Genomic DNA, 20,572 nt, shown 5'->3' with positions numbered 1-20,572 from the left:
GTGTTGTTTTGATCAAAGAATGTTGTAAACATTCTTCCCTGGTCACCATTTTGTTTGATACTCACATAAGTTTTAATGAATGGAGAGTGGGGTTACAAGAAGTTCATTTTACATATACAAAACTAGAAACACTATCCTTGGGAAAACTTTGGCTTTGCCCAAGGATTTGAGATAATTGAATAAGTGCACTTGGCAGTTACTTATCATTGTTAAGGCATATCCTAGAGGCATGTTAAATAAGACTACAGACAATGGAGCAGGATTAATGATAACAAAAGTATGTTTAAGTTGACAGGAGTCCTGAAGGAGCAAATAATAAACCTTGGTGAAAGAACAAGAAATGAAAACAATTTGGATAACTCTTCTTTTATGTCATAACAGTTGATAACTACAGTATGTTCACACTTGGGGCATTTATGTTTAATTTTTCCATCCTGCTGAAAAACATCACAAGATCCTGGTTCAGTTCCTGCTCCATTGTAATTGGCATTTTCGCTCATGCATAATGTTGGTAGTATGGAAAATCATAATTTGGTGTTGATTTCTGTTTCAAATTATTAATGCTTTTGACCATAAAATCTTGTCAGTTTATGATTTTGTTCAGCCATCTATACTACTGAGACCTATTTCTTGGTAGTCATTTATATTCTCATGTTGAGTTATAGATTCCAGTGGAAGTATTAAAACTTGATTGGGTTTCCGCCACAAAATACAAACTGAAGAATACTTTGGAACTCTAAGGATACAAATTTCATCTTTAGGCTTCATAAACAAATAATTTTTTGATAAGAATTTGACTTCAAACGTTGCTTCCAAACTAAGAATTTTCTAGCAACAAATAATCACACTTCCACTTTTCAGAGTTGCTGCATTAAATTTGTGTGGTATGAAAGCTTTATTTTAATAATGTACTAATCATTATTTACAGTTATATTTCATAGACAGAGTTCAGGATTTAAATATGAATTTTTATTTCTCATTGCAGATTGTCTTGGAATTTGACTTCTTTCATATCCAGCCATTTTTAGGTTGCTATCGGGATAATTTAAAAATTTATGATGGATCTACCACTCATTCACCAGTTCTTAAAGGACCAGTTTGTGGCAAAATAGCTCCAGCTGTGATCTCTTCCCATCATCTATTATTAATTGCATTTTCCTCAGGCCATTACAAACACTCTAAAGGATTCAGTGCTAAGTATCGATTTGGTAATATCTTGTTATAGTAATTTGAACGTTCTTGTATAATTTTGAGAATCACGGTTTCAGAATTTTTTCCCTTTATTTTACAGTTAATTGTGGGAGAATGTTAATTACATCACCAACCAAAATTATTGGTAGATTTGAGCACAGAGGATCCATAAATCCAAACGAAAGCTCAAACTGTTTTTGGTTAGTTCAGGCACATAAAGGACATGAGGTATGGATGAAATACATTAGAATGTTGTAATGTAGTTTAGAAAATCTGGTACTGATAATGAAATACAGAAAATCAAAGGGATCTACCTAGTGCTGGTAACTTTTATCTATAGGGACAGAAGACATAATTAAAGGATTTGTAGCTGGAATTAGAAGTTTCACTGTTTGAAAAGAATCTAATTTCTGCGATTCTGTTATTGTAATGCCTGTTGATGAATATTACCTTTAATGCCTGATTGTTCCTGGTTTATATCAATGTGATTAACTCTCTTAACAACTTGGCATAGTAGACTTAATTTGAATTACTGCATCTCAAGATAGATAAACATATTACACTGTACATTGCAAGAGTCTAAAGCAGGAGGAAGGTTCTCTACACTTTAACCTACCACCACTTATTTAGGTAATCCGATACACCTACCTTGGCCTCTTTTGGTCAGGATTGACCACAGATCTTGTGTCCTAGTTGTCTGCAGTTGATACACAAGCCAGGGAAATATGATATGGAGAGAAAGCTGTTGCCTATGCACAGGCACCCTGTCTCCATGCAGCTTATGAATCCAAAGGAATGGCAGAGACTGATACAGTTTGGTACCAATGATGTTGCGGGAGTTGCCAGTCAGTGTTGAACTCAATGTAGGATTGACTTGTGTACTGTAGCTCTGGACTTTTCCTCAGGGCTTACTCCTAAAGCCTTCTCCGTAAGTGGATATAGTCGCAAGGTATCAAAGGTTTGAGGTTAAAGTACTCCTAGATGAGCTTCCAACTATGGCTGACCCAGAGCAACTGGTTTTAAGGCACCAGTAACCTGCCTTAGCTCCTGACAGTAGAAGCAGTTCTGCCAAGCTTAGTAGCTAAACGACACGTGAAGGCCAGGAGACAGACTTGGTTGTAAGAGGTTATTTCAGATGTCTTCTGTGTGGTTAAAATTGGACAAGCTGATCACATTGACCTTTTCTCCATGCCTCTTACCATCTACCAAATAACAACAGTAATGATAATCTGAATAGGTATTTTATCATCTTGTCAAGGGAAAAACATGGCACAACTCCTGAAGGTGAATGTCAATTACAGGGAGAAACCATTGAGTTCCTCCAGCTCCTTTGTGTCTTGCTACAGAGAGAACTATACTTGCTTAACTAATTAGAGGTATAAATTCCTTCCAAGCATTTTGCATTTACAGTTATTTTTGAAATATCCTGAAAATTCTTACTTTCATTGCTACTCCTCTATCAGGTAGTTTTTGAAATTACAACATACAACTTCCAGAGATCTGACAACTGCACTTTTGCCTACCTGAAGATTCATGATGTTTCTCAAGCACCTCCAGCTAATCGAGGAAAATTCTGTGGAGCAACACCTGTGCCTTTAACTGAGGGCACTGCCCTTTTGCTAGAATTCAATCATCCCGGAGCACAAATGCAGCCTGGACTGAGAGTTGATTACAAGTGTGTCATTCGTCCATTTGAAAGACGAGGTAAGGAAATATAACCAAGGAAATTCTTCTCAACTTTGTACCCAGCAAAATTTCATTTACTCACAATCACATTTATTCTCGTCAGCTTAAGTGACCTTAAGTAATCAAGTACAGAATTATTTTCCTTAATTTTGCAACTGTTGGATGACATTATCATAGAAATACCTTACATTATCCAGCCTTTCCCTGACTGCTAAGCCCCAAAATGGCAGACAGGAAGTACATACTCATCCATTGAAGTATCCTTTTGTCCTTTTTATTATTATTGTTGTCAGAAAAATACCTTTAAAGTAGCAGTTAAAGCAAAAAAAAAATAGGAAATTTGGTGTCACCTATAGTGAGCTGATTTCATTACATAGATCAACTACCCAGCAAAAAAAAGTCCCCTTGTCAGTCATAATTAAAGGAATCAGTCTCTACTTGTGGATCACTTGCTGATTTGTGGTTATTGATTGCTGTTTGACTTCCTAGATTTTATGATTTGAACAACTGATTAAACTGCACAGATTGCTTTGCAAACATGGGTGTCATTGAGTATGAAGCGCAACTCGAGTCAGAAGTAAGCTATGACAGCAAGGAGAACTGTTATGAGTAGTTTGGAAGAGGAGGGTACTCAATAAAAAGCTGTGAAAATAAAAGAAAACAAATGCTTAAATCTGAAATAAAAACAAAATGCTAAACTCACTCAACAGATCAGGAATCATCTGTAGAAAGAGAAACAGTTACTGTTTCAAGTTGAACACCATCAGAACAGGGAAAGAGAGAAAGCAAGTTAGTTTTAAGTTGCAGAGAAGGTGGGGAAGGACAGATAGGTCAAGGGGAATGTCTGATAAAAGTGAACAGGATTGCTGTGGGGCTAGATTGTACAGGTCATCTGGTTGTTGGGTTAGTGGTGGCAGTTAAATAGAATAAGTCATAATGAAGGCTGTTAGGGAGTGAGATACAGACATTGTGAAAAGTTGCAAAATAAAAAGAGAATATGCCCTAGATCAGACTAAGTTAATGATGAAGAATAGGTTGAGCCAGTATCACAGATGGATGACTTGTTAGTGTGGCATAATTACTGTTGCTCAAATTTCCATTAGGTATCAAAGATACTGCCTGTCCTACCCATTTTTTATTCCCTGTGAATTAAAACTACCTTGTGTTCTCTTTTTTCCAGTTCTAATAGAGTATTTTCAGCAAAGAGATCTGCCTACGCAATCTAATCTTGCATAATCATGGTCTATTTAAGTTTATGTACTGTTTCACAATTCATAATGTGTAACAGGAACAAGAGCAAATTGATGATGATATAGTAATGTTTTAGTAGAAAAAATAAACTATTTAACTGCATATAAATCTTTATATGTCAGTAACTCGGAGGGGGAGGGTTCCCAACTTTTTTTATGCCATAGACCAATATCATTAGGGGCCTGTGGACTCCACATTGCCACTTCTGGATCTACCACGCCTTACTAATACATCATACCAGACTAGTTCTAGAATTCAGGATTTCCTTTAAACAATGACAATAAACTACACAAAATATGATTTCCCCTGGGAAAATAGCTGGCATGCCTCCCTTGATGGCCAGTATCCCTTTTCATGGATAATCAATCCCACCTACTTGCTATGGTCCAAATGAGGCTCACTGAAGGGTTCTGGGGGCACAATTTGAGACGTGAAAACATGCAGTAGTACTTGAGTTGCAAAAATATTTATTGTTTAACACATTAATGGCTTAAGATACACTTGAATTCCAAGGAAAATGTTATTTGTAATTGAAGTCAGTTTAATACCAAACATTAATAAATTGACCTTGCTTGATATTATGGTGCAGCAGAGTATTTTTGGTTTAAGAAAATACTTAACTGCCTCTTGGTAAGACATTAACCCGTCAAAGTGGAAAAGTATTCCAGTTTCCTATGTAAATCTATACATAACTTAGTTATGAGTGGTTCTTCAGGTTGATGTAAGACTGAAAGCGCTTTCAGCTCAATTATAATGGGAGGCTGGAAAATATTTCAAGAATGAAGGAGAAAATATTGATAAAGGAGAACTTGCAAATTTGTTGATAACAGGAAAGTCATCATGGTATGTTCAATGAGAAATGAACGTCAACGATTTAATAGTGTCAGAACTTAATGATTTATTTGATCAGCATTGAATTATAGTTTGGCAGTGGCTCAGTGAATACTCACATGGGTATTATCAATAAGATCTGAGGGAATTTAAGTGACAATAAATGACAATAGACAATAGGTGCAGAAGTAGACCATTCGGTCCTTCGAGCCTGCACTGCCATTTTGAGATCATGGCTGATCATCTACTATCAATACCCGGTTCCTGCCTTGTCCCCATATCCCTTGATTCCCCTATCCATAAGATACCTATCTAGCTCCTTCTTGAAAGCATCCAGAGAATTGGCCTCCACTACCTTCTGAGGCAGTGCATTCCAGATCCCCACAACTCTCTGGGAGAAGAAGTTTTTCCTTAACTCTGTCCTAAATGACCTACCCCTTATTCTCAAACCATGCCTTCTGGTGCTGGACTCTCCCAGCATCTGAACATATTTCCTGCCTCTATCTTGTCCAATCCCTTAATAATCTTATATGTTTCAATCAGATCCCCTCTCAATCTCCGTAATTCCAGCGTGTACAAGCCCAGTCTCTCTAACCTTTCTGCGTAAGACAGTCTAGACATCCCAGGAATTAACCTCGTGAATCTACGCTGCACTTACTCTACAGCCAGGATATCCTTCCTTAACCCTGGAGACCAAAACTATACACAATACTCCAGATGTGGTCTCACTAGGGCTCTGTACAAATGCAAGAGGATTTCCTTGCTCTTGTACTCAATTCCCTTTGTAATAAAGGCCAACATACCATTAGCCTTCTTCACTGCCTGTTGCACTTGCTCATTCACCTTCAGTGACTGATGAACAAGGACTCCTAGGTCTCTTTGTATTTCTCCCTTACCTAACTCTACACCGTTCAGATAATAATCTGCCTTCCTGTTCTTACTCCCAAAGTGGATAACCTCACACTTATTCACTTTAAACGTCATCTGCCAAGTATCTGCCCACTCACCCAGCCTATCCAAGTCACCCTGAATTCTCCTAACATCCTCATCACATGTCACACTGCCACCCAGCTTAGTATCATCATCAAATTTGCTGATGTTATTCTCAATGCCTTCATCTAAATCGTTGACGTAAATCATAAACAGCTGTGGTCCCAATACCGAGCCCTGTGGCACCCCACTAGTCACCACCTGCCATTCCGAGAAACACCCATTCACCGCTACCCTTTGCTTTCTATCTGCCAACCAGTTTTCTATCCATGTCAATGTCTTCCCCCCGATGCCCTGAGCTTTGATTTTACCCACCAATCTCCTATGTGGGACCTTATCAAATGCCTTCTGAAAATCGAGGTACACTACATCCACTGGATCTCCCCATCTAACTTCCTGGTTACATCCTCGGAAAAACTCAAACAGATTAGTCAAGCATGATTTACCCTTGGTAAATCCATGCTGGCTCGGCCTAATCCTATCAATGCTATCTAGATATGCCACTATTTCATCTTTAAAAATGGACTCTAGCATCTTCCCCACCACTGGTGTCAGTTTGACAGGTCGATAGTTCTCTGTTTTCTCCCTCCCTCCTTTCTTAAAAAGTGGGATAACTTTAGCCATTCTCCAATCCTCAGGAACTGATCCTGACTCTAAGGAACATTGGAAAATGATTACCAATGCATCCGCAATTTCCAGGGCCACCTCCTTTAGTACCCTAGGGTGCAGACCATCTGGACCTGGGGATTTGTCAGCCTTCAGTCCCATCAGTCTACTCGTCACCGTTTCCTTCCTAATGTCAATCTGTTTCATTTCCTCTGTTACCCTATGTCCTTGGCCCATCCATACATCTGGGAGATTGCTTGTGTCTTCCTTAGTGAAGACAGATCTAAAGTACTTATTAAATTCTTCTGCCATTTCTCTGTTGCCCATAACAATTTCACCCAATTCATTCTTCAAGGGCCCAACATTGTTCTTAACTATCTTCTTTCTCTTCACATACCTAAAAAAGCTTTTGCTATCTTCCTTTATATTCCTGGCTAGCTTGCATTCGTACCTCATTTTTTCTCCCTGTATTGTCTTTTTAGTTAAGTTCTGTTGTTCCTTAAAAACTTCCCAATCATCTGTCCTCTCACTCACCTTAGCTCTATCATACTTCCTTTTTTTTAATGCTATGCAATCTCTGACTTCCTTTGTCAACCACTGTGGCCCCTTTCCCCCCTTTGAATCCTTTCTTCTCTGGGGGATGAACTGATTTTGCACCTTGTTCATTATTCCCAAGAATATCTGCCATTGCTGTTCCACTGTCTTTTTCTGCTAGGCTATCTGTCCAGTCAACTTTGGCCAGCTTCTCCCTCATGGCTCCATAGTTTCCCCTGTTCATCTGCAACACTGCCCTTATGAGCTGCCCTTATCCTTCTCAAATTGCAGATAAAAACATCATATTATGATCACTATCTCCTAATGGCTCCTTTACTTCAAGATCGCTTATCAAATCCTATTCATTACATAACACTAAATCCAGAATAGCCTTGTCCCTGGGTGGCTCTCGTACAAGCTGTTCCAAGAATGTATCCCGTAGGCGCTCTACAAACTCCCTATCCTGGGGTTCACCACCAATCTGATTCTCCCAGTTCACCTGCATGTTGAAATCCCCCATAATTACTGCGACATTACCTTTGCCACATGCCAATGTTAACTCCCTATTCAACATGCACCCAATATCCATGCTACTGTTTGGTGGCCTGTAGACAACACCCATTTGGGTCCTTTTGCCCTTACTGTTCCTCAGTTCTATCCACACAGACTCTACTTCTCCTGACCCTATGTCCCCCCTTGCAAAGGACTGAATCTCATTCCTCACCAACAGGGCCACCCCACCCCCTCTGCCCACATTTCTGTCCCTACGATAGCACGTATACCCTTGTACATTCATTTCGCAGGTCTGATCTCCCTGCAGCCATGTCTCCGATATCCCAACAACATCATAGTTACCCATTCGCACCTGGGCTTCAAGCTCATCCGCCTTATTTCTGACACTTCGTGCATTCAGATATAGAATTTTTAGCCCATTTCTCCTCTCTCTCTTCGAATCGCTGCCTATTGTGCTTAACCCAGCTCTCCGAACTCCCATCGGGCTATACGCCCCTAGAATTTTGTTGTCCTTCCTAAATTTACTTATTCTTTCTGCACATTTAACTCCATGTTCCGTCAGACCATCTCTCTGTACATGTGTCCTCCTTATCACTTGTTCTGCTTCACCTTTCTCTACTACACACTTAATATTCCGGAACCATGTAGTCCCCACCTGTCCTTTATTCTTCCTCTCACTATCCTTTCTCACATTCTGGATCCCCGCCCCCTGCAAATTTAGTTTAAACCCCCGCACCCCCCCCCCCAAGAAGCACTAGCAAACTTCCCTGCAAATATGTTAGTACCGCTCCAATTCAGGTGTAAACCGTCCCTTCGGAACAGATCCCACCTTCCCTGGAACAAAGCCCAATTATCTAAAAACCTGAAGCCCTCCCTGCTGCGCCATCCTCTCAGCCACGTATTAATCTGTATAATCTTTCAAATGTTGGCAATAACATACTTAGCTGTTTAAGAAATGTGACAGTCAAGTATGATAGGAATAAAATGGCCTATAAATCTTGAGTGTACTATTACATGAAATAATATATAGGGAATGTTAAGAAGCTTTGAACTAAACGCCACTAAAATAATTGAGTTACAATCTCAATATATGGGATAGCCATTCAGTACAGAGAAAAATCTGTACTTGGAAGATGGTGAATCTTTGTATGTCTCAGTCCCAGAGTGCTCAATCACTGAGTAATTCAAAACATTTCAGTAAACTCTTACATATTAAGCGAATTAAGAGATGTGGGGTTAGGAGAGGAATGTGGTACTGATGTAAATAATCAGCCATGATCTTATTGAAAAGCAGAGCAGGAAACTGAACAAAAGGCCCAAACCTATTTCTAATGCTCCTATAAAAAGTTTAATTAGACCAATATTTGGTGAATCCTTCACAACAATCTCTTGTGTTCTCTTTTTACAGGTAGGAGTTCTGTTCGCTGGAATGCTCAATGCGATGCTTTTATGTTGGTGTGGTGCATATTAATAAATTCTGCATGGATAGTGTAATTTCTGCAGAACAACCTAACTTCTGTTTTTACCTTTTATGTAGTAATTTCTTAAATTTCAAAATGTTTTCATCATATTTGTTAAATTTCCTGCTTACATGCCAACACAATCAAAACCAAATCAAATTATCAAAATTTGATAATTCTACATATAATTGATAATTCACCCATAAGTATTTATGTAAAAAGCAATTTGTGACTGAAAACAAGAAATCTGCTTATAAATTTGTTAAGTGATGCAAGAATAAGGATGTTATTTTTCAGAATGATTGCAGAAATGTAGCAATGTCAATTGAATGGGTGGACATCATAAACAAATTGAACAATGAAAATTTCATTAGTACTGAAGTATCATTGGTTCCCTTTATCTTGAGATGCAATATTAAAGGAGAATATTTTTAAATTGTAAATGGGTCATTTAAATTGTAATGGAAGTAACTTTGTAGATGTTTTGCTTGCAGTACACACATAGCCATGAAGGAGTTTGCTATGATTTCAGTAGAACTGTATAAAGTTTTCAAGGCATTCATGCAATCAATTTAAAATTTTGCCCTTAACTGCTTGCCCTTAACTGCTATTTCTTTGAAATAAATACTATTAAGACTATTTCAAAATCTGCCTTTTTTGAAAAACCATGTGAAGTTCCACTTGTTGTGTGGCTTTGTTTTGTTCATTAAAGTCACATATTTTATAATAATTCTGTAAACAAACCTGTTTGCTGTTTTGAAGTATTGATCGGATAGTAAACAAGAAAATTAATATTCTGAATTTGTTATACATCACATAGAGTAATAGTTTCCTTAATTTTGGGCTCTTCAGTCATTATCAACATAACTAATCTTACCTTGATTTGGTCAGGCTTGAGGCAAATAACTGTCCACATAAGATTAGTTAATGTATCCTGGTTATCCATTTTAGCACCCCAAGTCTAATGCACAAAAGTGTTAAGTGTGCACTAAATTGGTCTGACATTTCCTACACCATCCATTTTCAAAGGGCTCCAGTTGCTTTTGAAATACATTTTTAACTGCAAAATAGCTTTGATTCACGAAAGCCTGGCTATATTTTGTCTAATCTTGTCCATGGTATGTAACATCTGCTTAAGCCAGGTCTTCTCACAGTATTGATAGTCTGTAAGAAAAATAGCAGATGAAATTTAGTAGAGAGATGTGAGAGGTAAAAACTTGTCGTAAGAAGAGTAAGGAAACAATAATACTAAAAGATGTACAGGTTTAGAGAGACATAGAAACATAGAAAACATACAGCAAAGTACAGGCCTTTCAGCTCACAAAGCTGTGTGGGACATGTCCCTACCTTACAACTAGCTAGGCTTACCTATAGTCCTCTATTTTACTAAGCTCCATGTACCCATCCAGGAGTCTCTTAAAAGACCCTATCATTTCCGCTCCACTGACACCACCGGCAGCCCACTCCATGCACTCACCACTCTGCGTAAAAAAACTTACCCCTGACATCTCCTCTGTACCTGCTTACAAGCACCTTAAAACTATGCTCTCTCATGCTCGCCATTTCAGCCCTGGGGAAAAGCCTCTGACTATCCACACGATCAATGCCTCTCATTATCTTGTACACCTCTATCAAGTCACCTCTCATCCTCTGTCGTTCCAAGGAGAAAAGTTCCGAGTTCACTCAACCTGTTCTCATAAGGCATGCTCCCCAATCCAGGCAACATCCTTGTAAATCTCTGCACCTTTTCTGTGGTTCCCAGGTCCTTTCTATATAACTGCAACGTTACCTCTCGGCTCTTAAACTCAATCCCACGATTGATAAAGGCCAATGCACCATATGCCGCCTTAACCACAGAGTCAACCTATGTAGCAGTTTTGAGTGTCCCATGGACTTGGACCCCAAGATCCCTCTGATTTTCTACACTGCCACAAGTTTTACCATTAATGCTATATTCTGCCATCATATTTGACCTACCAATATTTTGCCATTATATTTAAGACCTGAATGTGTATGTTATCCCAACATACAGCTAACTGGTTATTAAAGTGGGCCATTTGTGAAATCTAATAGAAGGTAACATTTTCTTACAGCTCCATGTGATTTAGATGATGCAAATGTTGAAAAGACTCACTTTCTCATATAAACCTACAGAAGAATGGGCAAAATATTTATTAGTAGAATGGTGTGCAACTTGATAGGGAGAACTTCATATTGCAGTGTTTCCATGACCGTGGTCTCTTTGTCTTTCTAGTTGGTAAAAAGGCATAGCTTTGTAGAGTACAATCAAAAACACCTTGACCAATGGCTGGAATATATCTTGTAGATGTTGCATTACATCTGTGGTGCACTGGTGATCCAGACCTATTCAATCTTACAGCGCAGGTTCTCTAGAGCTGGTAACTTCCTTTCAAATTTTCTCTATACTCTTTCAACAGTATTTACATCTTTCCTTTAGGTATTTGACCAAAACTGTACAGGATACTCCAAATAAAGCCTCACCAACATCTTTTAACTTCAACGCAACATCCCATCTCCTTTACTCAGTAATTTATGAAGGCCAATATGCCAAAACCTTTCTTTATAACCCTATCTACCCGTGACATCACTTTCAAGAAATTATGGACCTGTATTCTCAGATTACACTCCTCAGTGCCCTACCATTCACTGTAAAAGACCAACTCTGGCGGTTCATACCAAAGTGCAAAACCTTGCACTTGACTGCATTAAATTCCAGCTGCCATTTTTCCAGCTTATGCAGGTTCCTCTGCAAACCACGATAACCTTCCTCACTATCATTACACCCCCAATCTTGGTGTCACTCACAAATTTGCTAATCCAGTTAACCACATTGTCATCCAAATCATTGATACAGATGACAAACAACAAAGGACCCAGCATCAATTTACTGTGGCACACCAGTCTCCAGTCAGAGTGGCAACCCTCTACCACCACTCTGGCTTCTCCAACAAAGCCAATGTCTAATCCAATTTAGTACCTCATCCTGAATGTCAAGTGACTGAATCTGAGTCATTAAACAAGCCCTATTTATTCACTTAGCAGGACCTATAAGATTTCAACGAGAAATCTTAGCTTTCTTTGCAGTGTTTATCTTCTACTTGCTATTGCTAATAAAAATTTAATAAACATTAATGTACATCCTATAGAAATAGGTATATATCTAACAATGCAAAATCAACATCATCAAAAAAACAATTACCCTAACTCACTGTACTGTTTTCTCATGCTCCTTTTACACTCACTGGTACTCTCCTGAGTTCCTAATACACTCTTGCGCTCCTCCTACCTTTTTTTAAGCTTCACAGACACTTTCCAGCGTACTGTTTAATCCCCAGCACCTCTATCCTTTGTTGCCATTGTGTCAAAGGAATGATAGGTTCAGAATTTCAAAGTACTGTCTATTGGTGTAAAATCTAAAATTATAATACATTTCAAAGAAGTTTGTCAGATAGTAAAATGTTTTGTATATTTGGACTCAACATTGTAAATGCAGTGTGGATAGCACAATGGCACTGAGGTTGGTGCTGCTGCCCCAGAGATGCACCATGCTGAGTTTGATCCTGACCTGGAATGCACGCTCCTGTTTCTTCTGTAATTTTCTAAGTAGATGAAAGGAGAATCGCAGTGGGGAGACATTCAATGGAGATGTGAGGCAACAGGTTTAACATGGATGGTAAAGTAAGAGCCGAATATGTTGAAAATACTCAACAAATATTTAGCCCTTAGAACAAGGTCTTAGAATTGAAAAGTTAAGTTTTTCTTCCCACAGATGTGGCCTGACAAGTGTTTCCAGCATTTTATGTTTTGTTTTAGATTTCCAGCATCTGCAGTTTCTTTTATTGTTACCCAGTGTAGATGGTTCCTGATTCTTGGCCTTGATGCAAGGTTCTGAAGAGCTTGTTTTTGTGTTGTATGGCTTTATGTACTCCTCTATCTAACATCTTATCAATCTTCTCAAATGTTTTTGCTTCCAGGAGAACAATACATCTTTCTCCAGTCTAAAATTTGAATCAAAAAATGTGTTTTTGGAATTACATTAGTAAATAATTTCTGCATCCTATCCAGAACCTCATTACTTCTTAAAGTTAAATGGCTAGAACCAGTTGCTATACTCCACCATTAACCTTTATATGTTTAACATGTTCAACAAACTAAAATCAAACATTCCAGTATAGCACTAATAAATGTAGGCCTATAGGATAGTGGAGGGTATTTGATTTAAAATCTGATGAATCTCCTTTCAAGAGGGTGGTAATATGGCCTGGCAGTCTACTTCTGTATCTTGCCATGAAAACCCTATGGACCCAATGGTCCATGAGGTCACAAAGAGTTGGACTTGACTTGATGACTGAACAACAAAATATGGCATGGTCTGCCAAAGGATGTGGTAGAAGGTACAACAGTAACATTTAAAAGTCACTTGGACAAGTACATGAATAGGAAAGGTTTGGAGGGATGCAGCCACATAGGACTAGCTTAAATGGGCATCTTTGTTAGCATGGATGAATTGGGCCGAAGGGGCTATTTCCATACAGCGCTATTTCACAATGTACCTTGAAATTCCTCTTCTTTTTTTTTCAATCTTTTTATTGATTTTCACATATACACAAAAAAATAACATAGTAATAAGTAAATTATAAATACAATAGACTTGAAATCACATTGATAATAAAATAATAATATCCTACTAAACATCAACAAAAGAAAATACCTTAATCAAGTCCACATGATTATATGAAAAAAAACAAAAATAACCATTAAAAAAGAAAAAAAAATATTAAAAAAAATATGTGAGAAAAAAAAATATATATTAAAAAAAAATAAAACACTAAACTAAACTAACATAGGCAATAATAACAGTTTACAAGTATAAGATAGTGTCAAAGAACTCCGGAACTCCATACCTGAACATGAATAAGCAGAAAGGTCTGGAGAAGGCCAAATTAATTCATATGAAAATGTCGAATAAACGGTCTCCAAGTTTCTTCAAATTTAATTGATGAGTCAAAAATAGTGCTTCTAATTTTTTCCAAACTCAGATAAGAAATAGTTTGAGAAAGCCATTGAAATATAGTAGGAGGATTTACTTCTTTCCAATTTTGTAGTATAGACCTTCTGGCCATTAATGTTACAAAAGCAATCATTCGTCTAATTGAGGGGGAAAACTGATTACCATCTTCATTTGGTATGCCAAAAATTGCAGTAATAAAATGAGGTTGTAAATCTATATTCCAAATTGAGGAAATAGTAGTAAATATATCCTTCCAATAATTATGTAAAGTGGGACAAGACCAAAACATATGGGTCAATGAAGCCACTTCTAAATGACATCTGTCACATAGAGGGTTAATATGAGAATAGAATCGAGCAAGTTTATCTTTAGACATATGAGCTCTATGTACAATTTTAAATTGTATTAAAGCATGTTTAGCACATATAGAAGAAGAATTAACCATTTTCAAAATTTTATCTGTTGATATGTTGTATTGAAGTTCTTTTTCCCATTCTTGTTTAATTCTAACTGATATTTCTGGTTGTATCTTCATAATCATATTATAAATAAAAGCTACTAATCCCTTCTGACAAGGATTTAAGATAAAGATCAAATCTGTAGTGTCCATCAAAGTTGAATTAGGAAAAGATGGTAAAACTTTATGTAAAAAATTTCTAATTTGTAAATATCTGAAAAAATTAGATTTAGGTAATTCAAATTTATTAGAAAGTTGATCAAATGACATCAAAGTATCTTCAAAAAAGAGATCACGAAAACATTTTATACCTTTCCTTTTCCATATGTTAAAAGCTTGATCTGTCCAGGAGGGTTTGAAAAAGAAATTAAATAAGATAGGGCTATCAAGAACAAAGTAAAAACTTACGAAATTGAAACCAAATTCGTAATGTATGTTTAATAACAGGATTAAATATTTGTTTATTAAATTTAACTAAATCCGCAGGAAGACAAGAACCAAGAACAGAGAATAGAGAATATCCCTTTACCTCATTACATTCCAAATTTACCCACTGTGGGCACAGTGGTGAATCCAAATCTAATTTCCAATACAATAAATTACGAATATTATTTGCCCAATAATAAAATCTAAAATTAGGTAAAGCTAAACCACCATCTTTTTTTGATTTTTGTAATTGCTTTTTACTTAACCTAGGGTTTTTATTTTGCCACACAAATGAAGAAATTTTTGAATCAATATTATCAAAAAAAGATTTAGGAATAAAAACTGGTAGGGCTTGAAATAAATATAAAAATTTCGGTAAAATCATCATTTTGACAGCATTAATCCGACCAATTAATGATAAAAACAAGGGAGACCATCTTGTAGTAAGTTAATGAATTTGATGAAGCATAGGTAAAAAATTCAGTCTAAATAAATCTTTATATTTCTTGGTAATTTTTATACCTAGATAAGTGAAGTTATCAGTAACCACTTTAAATGGTATCCTATCAGTCAATAAAGTTTGTGCATTTAAAGGAAATAATTCACTCTTATCTAAATTTAGTTTATAACCAGAAAAAGTACCAAATTGAACCAACAAGGATAAAATAGCAGGAATAGACCTATCAGGGTCAGAAATATATAACAGCAAATCATCAGCATAAAGAGATAATTTATATAACTTCTCATTACGGGTAATACCAAAAATATTAGGAGATTCACAAATAGCAATAGCTAAAGGTTCTAATGCAATATTAAATAATAAAGGACTTAAGGGGCAACCTTGTCTCGTACCACGAGATAATTGAAAAAAAGAGGATCTGTGGTTATTCGTAAAAACAGAAGCAACAGGTTTATGATATATTAATTTAATCCATGATATAAAATTAGGACTAAAATTAAAATTTCTCAATGTGTTAAATAAATATATCCATTCAACTCTATCAAAAGCTTTTTCAGCATCTAATGAAATAACACATTCTGGGATTGTGGGTGGTGAAGTATGAATTATATTAATCAATTTTCTAACATTAAAAAAGGAATACCGATTCCTCATAAAACCAGTTTGATCTTCTGAAATAATCTGAGACAGTACTTTTTCTAATCTAATAGCTAAAATTTTTGTAAGAATCTTAGAATCTACATAAAGTAGGATCTTTATCTTTTTTAAGAATTAGAGAAATATTAGCTTCATAAAAAGATTGAGGTAATCTCTTCTTAGCAAACGCATCATTAAAAATTTCACATAACCAAGGAGAAAGCAAAGAAGAAAAAGTTTTAAAAAATTCTACTATATAACCATCAGGACCAGGAGCTTTCCCTGAGTTAATTGATGAAATAGCCTCTCCTATTTCCACTATAGAAATAGGAGCATCTAACAGACTATGATCTTCATCAGTCAGTTTAGGAATATTCAAATTGTTAAAAAAATTATCTATCATGGACTGGTCACCATCAAATTCTGAATGATATAAAGATTTATAAAAATCTTGAAAGGTATTATTAATTTCTTTATGATCAGTAGTTAAATTACCGTCTGATTTGCGAATTTTAATAATTTGTCGCTTAGTCGAGATAGCCTTTAATTGATTAGCTAACAGTTTACCAGTACGGTCACTATGAATATAAAATTGAGCCCTGGTCCTAATTAATTGATTTTCAATTGAAGAAGATAATAGTAAACTATGTTCCATTTGAAGCTCAACTCTCTTCTTATAAAGTTCTTTGGTAGGAGTCACGGAATAAATCTTATCAATTTCCTTAATTTTATCCACCAATAAAGCAATATCTAAATATCTTTGTTTTCTTTTACCAACAGAATATGAGATAATTTGACCACGAATAAAAGCCTTAAAAGAGTCCCAAAGTATTCCTCTGTCGATTTCTTCAGTACAGTTTGTAGAAAAGAACAAGTCAATTTGCTGTTTTATATAAGTAATAAATTCTGGGTCTTGAAGCAAAGTAGCGTTAAGTCTCCAAGATCTGGTGTTATTGGAATAGTCCGAAATCTTAATAGATAACTTCAAAGGTGCATGATCCGAAATAGTAATAGAATCATATTTACAATCAATAACATCCGTTAATAACCGATGATCAATAAGAAAATAGTCAATTCTAGAGTAGCTATGATATACATGTGAAAAAAAAGAAAATTCTTTATCTTTAGGGTTCAAAAACCACCATATTTCTGTAATTCCCGAGTCAACCAAAAATGAATTAATAAGTAGGGCTGATCTATTCGGAAGAGTGCGAATAGGTTTAGATCTATCCATCGAAGGATTCAAACAACAATTAAAATCTCCACCCATTATCAACATATATTCATTTAGATTAGGAAGAGAGGTAAATAAACGTCTAAAAAATTCAGGGCAATCAAAGTTTGGAGCATAAATATTAACTAGAACAACTTTCCGATGGAAAAGTAAACCAGTTATCAACAAAAATCTACCCTGTGGGTCAGAGATAATTTCTTTCTTTTTCAATCTTTTTATTGATTTTCACATATACACAAAAAAAATAACATAGTAATAAGTAAATTATAAATACAGTAGACTTGAAATCACATTGATAATAAGATAATAATATCCTACTAAACATCAACAAAAGAAAATACCTTAATCAAGTCCACATAATTATATGAAAAAAAAACAAAAATAACCATTAAAAAAGAAAAAAAAATATTAAAAAATATGTGAGAAAAAAAATATATATATTAAAAAAAATAAAACACTAAACTAAACTAACATAGGCAATAATAACAGTTTACAAGTATAAGATAGTGTCAAAGAACTCCGGAACTCCATACCTGAACATGAATAAGCAGAAAGGTCTGGAGAAGGCCAAATTAATTCATATGAAAATGTCGAATAAACGGTCTCCAAGTTTCTTCAAATTTAATTGATGAATCAAAAATAGTGCTTCTAATTTTTTCCAAACTCAGACAAGAAATAGTTTGAGAAAGCCATTGAAATGTAGTAGGAGGATTTACTTCTTTCCACTTTTGTAGTATAGACCTTCTGGCCATTAATGTTACAAAAGCAATCATTCGTCTGATTGAGGGGGAAAACTGATTGCCATCTTCATTTGGTATGCCAAAAATTGCAGTAATGGGTCAGAGATAATTTCATGATGTGTAAACGATATTGAGGGATCTATAAAAATAGACACACCCCTAATTTTGGCGGTACAATTCGAATGAAATTGTTGACCCTTCCAGAACCTAAAAAAAACGTTGATTATCCTCCCTCCTGATATGGGTCTCCTGTGCAAAGATAATATTAGCATTCAGTCTATGGAATACTTTAAATATTTTTTTGCGTTTAATCGGATGATTTAAACCATTAGTATTCCAGGAGATAAAGTTAACAGATCTATCCATCATACCAATATTAATTGTGTGTATCATAAAAGGTTAAAAAGACACATAACCCACAATTCAGGAAGGAGGAAAATTGATTCAGGAGCAGTCGGAGAACATGACACCTCAACAATATTAGTAATTTAAAGTCGGCCCATAAACTAAAAGCAAAAAAATAAAAAGCAAAAGCGTGAAAAAAGATCCCTACCCCCTCCCCCCACCCTTCGAAAAAAAGCCAAGCGGCAGGCGCATAATCTAATACTAATATTACCCCCATTTCAAGATGGCAGCTCTATAAAAAAAAGATTAAAAGAAAACTATATATCACCCAAGTTAAAATATAGAGTTGCAAAAAAAATATATATATATCAATCAGAATAAAAAAAACTAATATAATACAACAATCATTAATAAAAAAAAAGGTATAAACGTCAAAGTTTAAAAGTGTAATATACCTTTAAAAAAAAATCCCATATTCAAATACAAGATGACGTTTCAAGAGCAAAGACTTATGGGAAGAAGAAACGCCATTTTGAAAAAGCCATATTACTAAATACAAAAGTGAGTTCAGCGATCTGTTAAAAGACAAAATAAGATTTTAAAAAAGGGATATAATAAACAGTACAACATATATATAAAAAAAAACCAAAAATCCAAAACATTCGTCCCATATCTGAGTACAGGCAAACAGATAAATGCTTGTAAAAAACAGAATCTTACGGGAAAAATAAACATCTTAAAAAAAAGATAAATCATTAATGCAAAATATAAACGTATATAACCAAAACAGAAAGAAAAAAAAGAATATTATCAAAATTAAAAAGAACATCTATAAACAATGATGCTAGTAAAAAAAAACCGGACCCATAGATCAAAAAATAAAAAGTTATAACCCAACTTCATAGGTTAAAACTTAAAATAGAAAGATATCCTCTCTCCGAAAAATCTTCCACATAACACATAGTTCAAGTTGCAGTAGAAGATCGAAATTCTTCAACAAATTTCTTCGCTTCTTCCAGAGTGTTGAAAAATCGTTGACTGTTGTCGGGCAGCACAATTCTAAGCTTCGCTGGATACATTAAAGCTTGTCTAAGTCCAATCGAATGAATCTCTGCCATCACTGGTTTAAAAGCAATTCTGGCTTTCATTACTTCATAAGAATAGTCCTCAACAATTCGAAATTGAAAGTTTCTGTAGGAAATCATACCTTTTTTACGAGCTAATCGAATTAAAAGCTCTTTCTCACGAGGATAATGAAGGCGAACAATCACCGCTCGAGGTTTATCAGCCATAGACGAAAACCTCGCAACTCTGTGAGCACGGTCAATAACAGGTTTAGTTTGCAAACCTTCATCACCGAAAATTTCCCATAGTAAATTAGAGAAAAATTCAGTTAAATTACCGGACTCAACTTTTTCGGAAAACCCGATAATACGCAAATTCTATCTGCGAGATCGATTTTCGAGATCAGAAATTTTAAACTTATACTGATCTACAGTCTTAAGAGTCGATTGTACCTTCTTATCCAACACTTCAATTGTACGTACTTTTTCAACAATTAATTTTTCAAGAGTCGCCAACTTATCTTCATGCCGCTGAATAACCGATGCCTGCGACTGAAACTTAGTATCGAGCGATTTAACAGCTCCTTCAAGTTCAGACATTTTCGTGGTAAACGTGTTTTCCAAACTTGCCATTTTACTTTCCAAACTTGCCATTTTACTTTGCAGCTTGTTATCCAAACCTGCAAGTTTAGTGTCCAGAAGATTAGAAATTGTTTCAACAGATAAAGGCTCCTTAGACGATTTCTTACTTGTAGCCATTTTAAGTTCGGCAAAGTTAGATCAAATATAGTTTTAAAAGAAAAAAAAGTCAATCGAAAATATCAACTCATTTGATTAAATTCGAAAAGATTAGATTAAAGGGTGATTATAGTTAGAAAAGTGAAGAGCGCCTAAAAGGCAGATGTTTACGTCGCCATCTTGAAACTCCACCCCCTCGAAATTCCTCTTCTGTCCACCCTGGCAGTACTCTATAAACCATTCTGCAGACATTGCAGTGGCTGAATGTCAAAACCTTCCGTCATGAAAGCCCTCCATCCAATCCCATGGAAATCCTTATCAACAGCTTCAGCACCAAGCCCCTGGTCATTACCAGTCCATCTCAATTTAGCCAGTGAA

The 20,572-nt window shown here is 35.8% G+C and overlaps 1 protein-coding gene across 10 annotated transcripts in view; it reads left to right on the top strand.

Annotated features, from left to right (window-relative positions):
- LOC132397109 (low choriolytic enzyme-like) overlaps window positions 1–9,709 on the top strand; it is a 95,933-nt gene extending 86,224 nt beyond the window's left edge. For all 10 annotated transcript variants that reach the window (XM_059975415.1, XM_059975420.1, XM_059975413.1 and 7 more), the window contains 4 exons: window positions 986–1,208; window positions 1,292–1,419; window positions 2,655–2,895; window positions 9,011–9,709. In XM_059975415.1, coding sequence (XP_059831398.1) covers window positions 986–1,208; window positions 1,292–1,419; window positions 2,655–2,895; window positions 9,011–9,096 — 678 coding nt within the window. In that variant the 3' untranslated portion in view covers window positions 9,097–9,709. The remainder of the gene's footprint in view (window positions 1–985; window positions 1,209–1,291; window positions 1,420–2,654; window positions 2,896–9,010) is intronic.
- The last annotated feature ends 10,863 nt before the right edge of the window (window positions 9,710–20,572 follow it).

The sequence above is a fragment of the Hypanus sabinus genome, chromosome 7 (genome assembly GCF_030144855.1).
Source record: "Hypanus sabinus isolate sHypSab1 chromosome 7, sHypSab1.hap1, whole genome shotgun sequence".
Lineage (NCBI taxonomy): Eukaryota > Metazoa > Chordata > Chondrichthyes > Myliobatiformes > Dasyatidae > Hypanus > Hypanus sabinus.
Note: the sequence above shows the minus strand (reverse complement) of the source record. Positions and strands in the feature narration are given on the sequence as shown.